The 12,416-nt window shown below is 51.3% G+C and overlaps 1 protein-coding gene across 1 annotated transcript in view; it reads left to right on the forward strand.

Moving 5' to 3' along the window:
* The window catches only part of RALGPS1 (Ral GEF with PH domain and SH3 binding motif 1), a gene marked incomplete at its 5' end in the record, with an annotated part of 190,613 nt that overhangs the window by 166,266 nt on the left and 11,931 nt on the right, over positions 1-12,416 (forward strand). Inside the window, one exon of the mRNA XM_008586283.1 lies at positions 2,267-2,334. Within this exon, the coding sequence (XP_008584505.1) occupies positions 2,267-2,334 (68 nt within the window). The remainder of the gene's footprint in view (positions 1-2,266; positions 2,335-12,416) is intronic.

Below are 12,416 nucleotides of genomic sequence, written 5' to 3' on the forward strand. Positions count from 1 at the left end.
CCAAGTTTATAACATAAACATCATGTTCAGGAATCATAATTCCTACTGTTTAGTATTTTTAAATGGATTCAATTCTTATCACCTGTTGTTTCTCTACAGCTTCTTCATGCCTGGGTTCTTTATTTTAAATCAACCTCTTCTTTAGCTGAATTTCATCAGAAAGTAGGTTACCCCAACCCACCCTGCAAAAAAGAGCTCAGAGGTCCTGCATCCCCCAATTTCTTTCATGGGAAGTCTGCATCTGATGGGCCAAGCTGTGCTGGGCTGTGCCCCTTTGCTACCCTCCCTCGGGACTGCAGGCCTTGTGCTATTGCCTTCTGGCATTGGGTATTACTGTACAGAAGTCTCAAGCCAGTCTTTTTTTCCCTCTTGTAAATGACTTGTCTGCCTGATAAGTGAAGTTCAAAAGCTTAATAAGGGAATACAGAGTGGAGGGTTCTGTACCGAATTTCTCTGGATTATCATGTACTCTTTCTTCATTTCAGAGGAATTCTTTTGGTTTATATCTTTGACTACTTCTTCTGTGGCATTTCTTGGGTTCTGTCTTCCAGGGATTCCAGGAATCCGTGTGCTGAATGCTTTCCGTCCTACATATCCACTAGCTTCTTTATAATGGATGTAATCACCTTGTTCATAAGCAATCGCTGGGACGGTTTGTGTCTACTTAGGTACTCATTTAATCTTCTTGTGTTTCAGTCCTTTGTTTATTTCTCTAGGTCTTCCATCTTTCTTTTCACCTTATTCCTCTGTCTTATCATCTCATTTTTCAGGTTTTGTTTTGTTCGACCCAAGTTCTTAATAACTTGTTCCACTGCTCAAAGCCCTTGGGGGATTTCCTCTACTCCTGTGGCTGCCTTCTGGGTCAGGCCATTGGGCAGTGCTCTCCCCTTTCTCTTTCCCTCTTTGGTAAGAGGATGTTGCTGTGTTCTCGCACCATTTCTTTCCATCTTGCTCCCATTTGAGAGGCTCTACCTGGATGTTCCATGGCTCTGATACAGGGAGGAAGACATGTGGCCCTCCTCCAGTGTGTGTGAGAGGGGCTGGTTTTCTCCTCCTGCTGGCTGGGAGGTCCAGGGGTTCTTAGTCTTTCCCCTCTTCTGTAGCCTGGGGAGGTGAGAGGCTCTACCTGGATGTTCCATGGCTCTGATACAGGGAGGAAGACATGTGGCCCTCCTGCAGTGTGTGTGAGAGGGGCTGGTTTTCTCCTCCTGCTGGCTGGGAGGTCCAGGGGTTCTTAGTCTTTCCCCTCTTCTGTAGCCTGGGGAGGGGAAGGCTCAGGCTGCATGGAAGCTAAGCAAGCAGTCTGTTTCATGCACATGGCTCCAGTAAGAGGCCTACATCGGGGTTTCCTTCACTTCGGTGGGGCGCTATATCCCATTCCAGAAAGGGATCCCCTCAGGTTTCAAATCATGCCCCCATGGAACCTTCATTCCCATCAGCATATGCATCATGCCCTTTTCCTCTGTTTCTCCACAGCATCTGTGGCCACTCAAAAGAGAGAAAGATAAGGATTCCCCCTCCTCCCCCAAGCTGTGTTGCAACTCTTGGTCCACCTTCAGAATCCTCTTTTTCACTTTTTGTCTGCAAGTTTTTGAAGTTCCTGGCTTTAGATTATGCTCGTTCTCTTTTTTAGTTGTAGCTGGTGAATTCTTTTACTCATAAGCTCTTATAATTGTTGGTTTTGTTAGAAGAGGGAGAGTCTGGCATCGGCTTCACTTTGTCATTTTCCCCCAGATGTCCTTAATCAGTGCTTTAAAAAAATTATTGAGGTGCCAGTCCTCATAGCATGTCATTGCCTTGTGCCTCTCTGGAGGCACCTGATGAGAGGAAGGGAGGGCAGTGTAATGATTAAAAGCCCCAGTTCAGGGTCAGATTGTCCTGGGTTTGACCACTTTCTCTATAGCTTGCTACCCCGATAAATTTGAGGAAGCTACTTAACCTCACACTCCTCAGTTTCTTCATCAGTAAAATGTATCTAGTTTGTAGAGTCATCATGAGAATCATCACATCTGTACTCAGTAAATGATGGGCCATGGTCACTCTTTTTACTTTGTCTTCATTAACCATTGTTTCTTAGTCATGGAAATCCCCTGGAGACCTTTGAGGTAAGTAACTGATCTGAAGCAGATCTCACAGTATTCTTGGGTTCCATGACCATAGCAGCTCTCAACAGAGGTCCAGTCTCCCAACCCCAAACACACCCATGTTCAGTTCCCCCTGTGATAATCCAGAGCCCATCTGGTCATGTGAAAATTTTTGTTTTCAGACTGTCACTCAGAATCGAACCAGGAAGCAGCTCTCCAAGACTAGTCTCTTCCAAGGAAGATCTTGCAGGTATAGTAGCTACCTTGAGTGGGAGCAAAACCAATAGCCCACATGTGGCTGCCAGGGTTGGCCTTAACTGTGGAGCCAAAGGGCAAAGTTGAGTTTGCAGCTTGGCAGACTCAGCTGTCCCTGTTCATAGCCCTACACAGCAGCAACCTGCCCAGGCTTCTGATCACAGGAGACCCTGTGGGCTCATATTGGAGCTCCCTGGGAGAGTTTGGGACTGAAAAGCCCCAAGAGGCAAGGTCAGAGTCCCAAATTGGGAGCATACACAAGGAAGAGAACACCGCAGGATCTTCTCCATCTCCAGGCCACCTGGACCCTTATCATCAGGGCTGCTGCCCAAGCTCAGGTTTATATGCCCTGCAGGGGTGCACGGGATTTCTGGAATATTTGGTGCCCACTGACACTAGTGGCATATCTTCCAGGAGCATAAGTTTCGTTCATATATTTGGGATACACATACACACATGCACGCACGCACTCACAGAGTCCCCTAGTGATTAGAGCCCAGGCTTTGCAGTCAAGCCCAAGCTCTGCTCTTTCCTAGCTTTGTTGGTTTACCTCTCTGATCTTCAATAGCCTCAACCACAGAACGGAGATAATACTTGTACTTACTTTATAGGGTTATGATGCCTGGGTAAGTTCATACCTGTAAAGCATTCTGCCCATAGAGGCACATGCGCTCGATGTTGGCTGCTTCATCGTTATTACTGTAACGGTTACCTTTTTTTAGTATTCCAACTAATTCTCAGTGACTAGGGCTGATCTCCACTGCTGCCCCAGGAGAAGTCTGGTGGGTGGGGCTATCCAACAGCACTTCCTCTTCCCGGTTGAAGATCTGGGTCACACCAACCTTGGTTCTAGGCCACTGCAGTCTTGGGCAAGTGACTTCACCCCTCTGGTACTCAGTTTACTTACCTGTAAAATGGGGATAATAAAACCTTCATCCCAGGAATGTTGTAATATCACAAACAAAAAGCTATTTGGAAGGCACTCAGTGTACAGACTGACAAGCAGTGAGTGTTCAGTAACGGGGTGGTTGTTGCAAGCAGCTGCCTTGTGTCATGCCACTCCCAGCTGTGGAACTGTTCAAGCTGCTCTCTTTGCTCTCCCACACTAGACCAACTGCAGCAATAACATATCTTGTAGGACACGGGACTGCAGAGCCCACAGGGGACAGTGTTGCAGCCCAGCCTCTCACTAGCCCAGCCCAGCAAGGCCTCTGCCCTGACTCCTGGGTGTACCCCAGGCTCCTTGTCTTCTCCAGTCTCTCTTGGCTCCATTGTGCAAGCTGGACCCTGCCCCTAGCACCCCGGGTAACTCAGCAGAGGGAGATCATGGTTGATCCTCAGAGCCTTAGGAGATGCTATTGTCCACACCTCAAAACAGAGTCATGGCATAAGCTTGATTTTCACAGGGTTTTCATGAGCCTGATATTAAAATATCTTCTGCAGTCTCCTCCCAAATTCACTGCTTTCCATACATAACAGATGACCCACTAGCAAGGGCGGCCAGAAGGAGAGCTCTTGGTTTTGCCTCTACTTTTCCATCTCTGTGGCTGTTCTAGAACACCTTCCCTCCTCTGGGTCAGCATTGTTCCTTCCAGATGCTCAGTCACTTACACCTGACCTATTGGGGGAAGGGGCAGGATTCCCATCAAATGAATGTAGGAAATAGTAGAATTCTAAAGTATTTGTTTAAGGCCACAGCAGGAACACTAGTAAGGACTTGACCATTCAAGACCATTTTTTCAGGAGAGAATGCCAAATTCTAGAGCAGAATGAGAGTGGTGTTCTGCCCTTCTGAGTCTCCTCCAAAGCAATTTGAATAAGAGGCCTCCCTGTTAGACCTCTGCAGCTTTATCTGGTTTCTTGCTAAGGCAATTATCAGAATCCTACCAACACAGCCAATTGTATGATTAGGCAACTGTCTTGCTTGGGCTAGAGCCCACAGACCCTTCAAACCCATTGTACAGACTGGGTCACAGACCCCTTATATGTCAGGCTGGATCACCAGACCCCTGTCACACAGGTCCACAAGCTAGGTAATTGGGAAAGACCGGGAACTGTTGGCAGACGACACAAGCTCAGTCCTCAGCTTCCTCAGCAGCAGCAGCAGTAGCGGACTCCCCGTGGCCACCACTGGGGACATCCCAGGATGGGGGTGGGGCGGGAACTGTTGGCAGACGACACAAGCTCAGTCCTCAGCTTCCTCAGCAGCAGCAGCAGTAGTAGCGGACTCCCCGTGGCCACCACTGGGGACATCCCAGGATGGGGGTGGGGCGGAGGCCCTGTGGATCAGAGCTGTTGGTCCTTTATACTTAAATCTGATAACCCAGGGCACCTGGATGCAAGTCAGACAACCCAGAAACACCTACGTACCCATGCGCATCTACACCAGATAATAGCCAAGGAACACCTGGGTGCACGTGCATATTTACATCAAATGCTCAGCAAGATTCTGAACATCTGAGGGGCCCTGACCATTTTCATTCACTTTCCCTGCATCTGGTTAATACGCCTTAACATGATGAGCCAGGTCTACGGCCTTCTCTGGATGTCATGTAGAGTTTCATGGTTAACCTGCAAAGTAATTAGCTTTATTTACATCAAATGCTCAGCAAGATTCTGAACATCTGAGGGGCCCTGACCATTTTCATTCACTTTCCCTGCATCTGGTTAATACGCCTTAACATGATGAGCCAGGTCTACGGCCTTCTCTGGATGTCAAGAAGTCCCCACAACCATACTTTCTACCCTTCAGACCATACTGGAGGATTCACTTCCCAGTGCTTCTCCTGCTGCTGATTCCATTACTTCCACCTCAGCTGGCCCAGGCTCAGTGCTCCCTCCCTGCATGCTGGAGCCATTGAGCAGGGACAGATGGGAATGCACGGAGGGAGGGTGTTAGCCTTGGCATGCAGGGCCAGCTCTGCCTCTCTCTCTAGTGGTTCTCTCCAGCCACAGACAAAACTCTAGCCTCATCTCTGCCTGAGAGTAGCAAGGCCTCTGTAACGTTTCCCATCCTAGACCCTGTGCTTGTGCCTTGGACATTCTTCCCCTTGTATTTTCAGTCAGCTCATGCTCATCCTTTTAAACTCAGGAAGACTTTTATCTCAGCTGTTTCTTTATGGCACTCACCACAATTCGTAATTATTCTTTGATCACTGGGCATGACATGGGCCTTGCTGAATCTCCAGCACCTGGCATAATGCCTGTCTGTAGATGCTCAACTCTCATAGGGTTCTTGGAGGGAGGGATGGGTGAAGAACCAGGCTGAGGCTCCAGGTGGGCCTATGATGCACAGTAGCCTAGAGCACAAGGGGGTCCTGTTGCTGCAGCCTCATGCCTTAGTTTCATAGAGCCCCCTCCTCCCTAGTGCCTGCACCCCTACCTCCAGCCCAGGCCCCTTGTCTGCCACCCCATTCAACAAGCCTGCAGGCTGCTCACTCTCAGGGCAGATGGCAGCAGAGACTTCCTCTGGGCATCAGTGAGACCCAAATGGTGCCCTCCCTTCACCACCAGCTGCCCCACCACCTCCTCCCTAAGAAGAGACCAGGGCCCTGCCTCAGCCCCCAGCCCAGGTCTGCAGTGAGCAACACTAGCTTCCTCTGCGAGGCTTAGGCAGAAGGCCAGAGTGTTGTAGACCAGGAGCCACTCACTCTCAGAAAACTAAAATTGCTAATCAGGGGCCTCAAGAACTGGGTCACTCATTGAGCCCTAGGGAAGGAAAGGAGGAGCTGCACTTACCGGCCTCTTTTGACCCCTGCCTAAAATGGAAGCCAGTGCCAGAAGCCAGGAGCCAGCCCCTGGCCCAGCCTCCTCAAGATGCAGCCAGACTCTCTTTCCCCTCCATTCACCATCAGAGTTCTGACAGGAGACAGAATTGGCCTCAGATGTTCCACATAACCAGACTTTAATGAACAGAACCAATAAAACATGGCAAGGCACGTGAGGTCATGGGCAGAGCTGAGGTCACGGGGAAGGAACAGTGTTACTGACCCCAGTGATTGCTGAGTCATGGAGGACATGCAGCTTGCCAGGAGCTGCGGCCATGGAGGGTGACGTAGGGAAGGAGTGGGGAAGAAATCCCCTGACCTCTCTCTCTTCCAGCCCCCCAGTCTGCTGCCAGAGCCTCCCACTGGCCAAACACAACAGGAAGCTGGGGGTGAGGATTCAAGAGATGATCTCAGTGGTCAGCACCCTGGGAGGGGCACCAAGCAGGGCAAAGTGCATCTGAGTGGGCAAACAGAACACCCTGCATACCTGCCAAGCCTCAGTGTTACCATCTATAAAGTGGGCATAATATCTACCTCCCTCACAGGGTTGTTGTGGGAATTTATTGAGATTGCGTGTGTAAAACCACTTAGCACAGTGCCTGATGCAGAACACACTCATCAAGTGTTACTTTATCATGATGATGTTGTCAATATCATGATTCTGCCTCTGTCACTGAATCAGCCTTCAGGCTTCAGCTAAAAGTCGCTGCCTCAGGGAAGCCTTTTGCCCCACCCTTACCCCCACCCCCACCCCCAGACCAGTTCGGGCCTCATTACACCAGGGGCTGATAAACTTGGGGCCAAATCTGGCCCACCCTGTGTTTGTATTGGAACACAGCCACACCCACCATCAACATAACGTCTGTGGCTGTTTTCATGCTACAATGGCAGAGTTGAGAGGTTGGGACAAAGATCCTGTGGCCTACTAAGCCTAAAATATTTACAATCCAGACCTTCACAGAAGTTTGACGACCCCTGTGCTATGCCCTTCTGCAGCTAGCTTTCTGTGCATCTTCTCCCGGGCACTTCCAGCTATGGGAGAGAGTGGTGTGCTTGCCCCGTGTCTGTCTTCCCCACCAGCCTGAAAGCCCCCTGAGGTAAGGACCCGGTCTGGAATTCCTAGAGCCCAGAGTGTGGGGGCACTGGGTGAATGCTTGTGGCCGCCTGCCCTCATCCCTTCAGCCCCAGCCTCTGATCTTTCGCCGGGCCTTGTGGGCACCTGGTCCTCGGCGACAGTTCCAGAGCAAGCTGACTGCTGACTCCGCACAGCTTCTGGAGAAGTGCTGATGCCAGCAGTTTCACACAGCGGAGCAAGCCCCAGCATTTTCCACCAATTTTCCAAATCCCTGGCTCCAGCTCTGGAAGCAGGATGTGAACGTTTTCATTGATCACCAGAGGGTCGGGGAGTGTCTGGAAGGCTTCAGACGCACTCAGCGGTGCTGGCTTCCCACTTAACCTCAGATGACAGAAAGGCGGGTACTGCTGCAGCTGTGGAGTGGCCAGGGGGTCCCATGGAGAGTGGGACTAGAGGGGCAGCTCCAGGGAGGCCTTCCTGGGTCTGGCTGTTAGACTGAGCCGCGTGGCGGGAGTCTGACTAGGCTCAGGGACAGGAATGTGCCTCTTGCAGTCCTAGGAATGGGAGGAACGCAGCCTCCCTCAGCTCCTCAGAGGGGGGTTAGGCTCCAGCTCATGGCTCTCTTTCTAGCAGTCAGATAGCCGCACACCTGCCAAGAAAAGGACCCAAGATGTGTTTGTTCTTTCTTTCACTCAAGACTTACATGCCCAGGGCCAGCTTCAGGCCAAGCACTTGCTATGAGCAGGTGGCCCAGTGAGAACAAGGCAAGACCCTGCCCACCTGGAGCTCAACCTTTTAGTCGGAAAGATAGGCAGCAAAAGCCATGAGGGGGCCAGGAATGGCATGCCAAGGAGCCCAAAGGTCCGTGTTGGCAAGACCAAGATGGCCGGATGGTCTCTGACCCTTCATCAAGGCTGCGCACACTTCTCTAACCAGCTCACCTGCCTCGGGGACTGGGAGACCTTGACCCTGGCATTGATAGCAGCGTGTCTCGGGTCTCTCTGAGGCCTTGATTCATGTCAGAAGTGGTCTCCGAACCGAGACTGTGCCTTTTGCCTCTGGGATGGTCCCTGCACCCCACAGAGAGCTTCCCCCCACTTTCACCCCTAGAGAATAGCTATGTGGGCAGTTCCACACCAACAAACTGACAGACTGTGAGAAAGGAAATGGAGAAGCCTTCTCAGTTTCTGGGTCTGTGGAGAAAAAAAAGCCAGGAATGCCACGTTTTCGATTTTCCCCCGCATGTAATGTTTAGTTTATATAAATGAACTAATATTTTCCTGGAGAGAAAAAATCATAAAGAACGTTGACCCCCAGAGAGGGCAAGTAATGTTTGTGTGTGCTTTGGAACTGGTGAAGACATTTCCAGATTTCGTGAGCCCCACCTTCATGTGGCTTCACCAGCTGACAGGTTTTCTCTGAAGATTCCTAAGCAGCAACGCAAGTCCAGGAAAATGTTGGTCTGGCCTCTATTTCTGCACTTGCACCTTCAGGACTGTTTTCCAGCACACCTGTGTGTCTTCTTGTGCATGTTTTTCTCCTTATTTCATTGCCTAATGATAAAAGCCCGCCTCTAGGGTGAGGCAGACCTAGGTTCAGAGCCCGACTCCAGCACTTCTTAGCTGTGGGACCTTGGCAGAATGGGTTTAACCCCTCTGAGCCTCCGTTTTCTCATTGGTGAAGTGGACCTGGGAATGCTTCACATACTGACTGCCTCTCAGGCAGGCTCTGATGCTGTGCAGAGGGTGGGCAGTGTGAAGGAGCCAACAGAGCCCTGGCCAGGGATCCAGGGGACCCTCACCTCAGCTCCAGCTCGGGTACTCACCTTCCATGCCAGGTACTACTGATGCATCACCAGCCACCCCAGAACCTAGTGGCAGGAAACAACCATTTCATTACATGCATAGATGCTGTGGGTCAGGAAGTTGGATAGGGCTGTGGCTGGAATCCCCTGGAAGTGTTCTCATTCATGTGTCTGGTGCTTGCTGCGGCCTGGGGCTGGGACTGGGGCTGTGGCTGTAGTGGGCAGAATACAGAGCTGTGGCCTCTTCTTCGCATTTGACAGCCTCAGGGTCATCAGACTCCCACATGGCTGCTGGTTTTCCCCCAGAGTGAATGTCCCAGGAGAGCAAGAGGGAAGCTGCATCAAAGCGACTTTATGAGCGAGCCTCAGAAGTCATGCAGCCTCACTTCTGCCACACTCTGCTGGTCAGGGCAATCACAAAGGCCTGCCCAGGTCCACGGAGAGGGGACGTAGATCCTCCACTCAATGGGAGCCATGTCAAAGACTTTGTGGACATGTTTTAAAGCCCTCACCCCAGCTGTTTCACCGGAAGGGAGCAGAGGTACACAGAGCTGCATCACCATCATCATCATGTCCTCGGGATAGCAGCTGACCTGCACTGAGCACAAACTCACCAAACTCCCGTTCCAAGGACTTCCCAAGTGCTTTCTCAGCGACCCCAACACCTACCATGTGAGGTGGGCTGATACCATCCATCCCCATTCTATAGGTGGAGATGCGGGGGTGCTCACCCAACCTCACGCCTTGAGGAAGTGGCAGAGCCAATTTCTGAGCCCAGGGCTCTGCACAGATATGTCACCTATATCCAGCATGTGGAACGAGCAGGATACAAGTTAGGGCCCCAGAGCACTCTGGGTCTGTCCCCATTGCCCCGTGCATCTATGCAGTGCAAGTAAGCGCTCTGCCCCTTGCAGACATGACCACCTTGGCATGTTTCTGACTTTCCTACAGACACTTGTGAGTCACATACTGTCCCCACTGGGTCCTCAGAAGGCTAGTTCCATGAAAGAATCAGAACTCCAAACCTGATCTGGCATTAAATCTCCTTGTCTCACCTTAGATGGGGTGCTTCAGGCCTGACTGCTTGTGGCAAGGGAGCTGGGGTGTTTGGCCCCTCCCCCCACTTCCACCCCCAAGCGTTTCTCCATGTCCTTTGTATTGCTTATCCAAGCTGGGCTGGAGAGGGGGGCTGGGGAAGAGGACACAGTCTTAGTGGGTGCTGCCGTCTTGGGGCACAGAACCTTCCAGTGGCAGTCAGTGACACTGATGCTTCCTCTCCTAGGCACTTTCTCATGTGTTTTCAGAGATTCCACAAGTTCCTTGACCCAGGCAGATGCACATCCATTCTTGGGACCACTGCAAACCCTTCCACGGCCCCTCAGGGTCTGGGTGCCCATTGCCAGCTTCTTGATGGTGGAGTCCCCTCGAGCCCTCAACTCCATGCCAGTTCTCTCACAGGGGGCCACCTTGGTCTGTGGGAGGCCACACTCGTCCTTGTCCTGACAGACCTGTGAGTGCAGCTAACCCACATGTGACTACCACTGTCCTCTGCCTGCGACCATGTTGGTCTCCTCAGGCCTGAGTATGGCACTAGGAGTCCCCTGGGTCTCCCAACTGCTGGAGACATATTTTGAGCTCCCCAAGTGGATGTGGAGACCCACTACCCCACTATGCTTGAATAGAAAAACAGAGCAGCCCAGGGGCAAGAGATAGGCACTCTCCTCTCCCCACATACCCTGGAAACCGACTCCCTCAGCCCTTTCATTTTCTCAGCATGGGTGAGGGCCCCCTCAAAGAGGAGCTCAAGGGCTAGGGAGCCAGTTTCCGCCCATTCACTCTGGAATTTAACATCTACTTTGTTCTTGACATCTCCCATCTTAGTAGCCTGTCATGTCAAGGTCAAGCAGAGGAACCAAGACTCAACCCACTTCCATCCAATCTGCTGCCCTCTGTGGCTTGGGAATCTGGGTCTTCTGGGCAAGGAGAAAGCATCACATCCTCACCACAGTTAAAGGGTAATTGGATGCCGTTATTCAGAAAGAAATGAAACGGGGCATTCTGAGTGAAGTGTGAGGTAGATCTTGGCTCACAGTGAGGACCCATGAGAGCTGCATGTATGAGAAACAAATAATGTGTGTGAATGTGAAAGTGGACCAGCTCCCAGGCTCGACCGTGAAGCCTGGCCAGCGAAGCCTTTCAACACAGACAGACTTTCTGTGCAGAGGGCCCCAGAGTCATGGAGAGCTGCAGGCCTCTGCAGACCCAGCAAGGACCTGAGTCCCTTGCCTGGGGACAGGCTCTCAGCATGCACAGGAAGGAAACCCAGGACACTGAGCCCCTTCAGATTGGGCGTAAGTCTGCCGGGCACACCAGAGGCTTAGGGTAGCACTGTCAGAGCTCCAGGTTGTGCAGGTGTCATTCTGCCACCTGCAATGAGGAAGCACAGGCTCAGAAGGATACAGAGACTGGACCGTGAGCTCCCAGCTCAGCCCAGGACAGAGGCTAGACTGGAACCCAAGTCTGTGACTCTGAGTTCAGTAGTTTTCCTCTGCCACAGCTGCCTCCCATTAATTTCCAATGTGCGGCACATGGGAAGCATCCCCATGAGCAGCAGCAGGCTGCCAGACTGCTTAAATAGGGCAGTGCCTTCCCAGAGCTGGCTGCTCGGATGCTGCCAAAAACCATGGGAACGAGGCTTCCCATCCAGTGGCCTCCAGACATCAGTTTACACTGAACTTCTCATCATTCCCCCAAACCTGCTCTCCGAGTACAGGCACCACTCCGCTGAGGGTTACCCGTCCCTCCACACCCCCTGCCTCACCCACCTCCTGGTCACCTCTCATCTACATCTCTCCATCCCAGCCTATGGCCTCAAGTCTTGGCCACATCCAGTTGCTCTTCAGCCAGAAGAACTTTCTAGGGTGCAAATCTGAGCACATCACTGCCCCTTCCTAAAAATCTCCACACCTTCCCCTCAAACTCCAGGCTAACCCAAAGGCCCTGCTTTCTGTCACCTCTGTGTCTCTGCACATGCTGTTCCTCCTGCATCCATCACTGCTTCTGTTGGAACTCTTGTGCTGGCCTGCATGTCGGGCCTTCCAAAAGTCGTCTCCAATCCTCCCCGTGTTCTCAAGTGCACTGTGCTCAGCACCCTCCTGCTCGCCAGCTGCTCACGTGCATAAGTTCCTGAACCCTTCCAACCTCAGGTTCCACACCATAAAATTGAGATAACAGCAGCACCTGCATGGCAGTGTTATTGTAAGGCTTAAATAAGATCATGTGTACAAAGCATTGATGACGGTTTCTGGCACCTTGTAAATGCTCGATAAGTGTTAGCCATTTTCATTATCACCATCATTGTTGCAGTTATACTCTTGGTGCAGTTGGCCCTATTACAGTTTTTTTTTTTTTTTTCCTTTTTTTTTTTTTTT

This window comes from Galeopterus variegatus, unplaced genomic scaffold (assembly GCF_000696425.1).
Source record: "Galeopterus variegatus unplaced genomic scaffold, G_variegatus-3.0.2 Scaffold3922, whole genome shotgun sequence".
Classification (NCBI taxonomy): domain Eukaryota; kingdom Metazoa; phylum Chordata; class Mammalia; order Dermoptera; family Cynocephalidae; genus Galeopterus; species Galeopterus variegatus.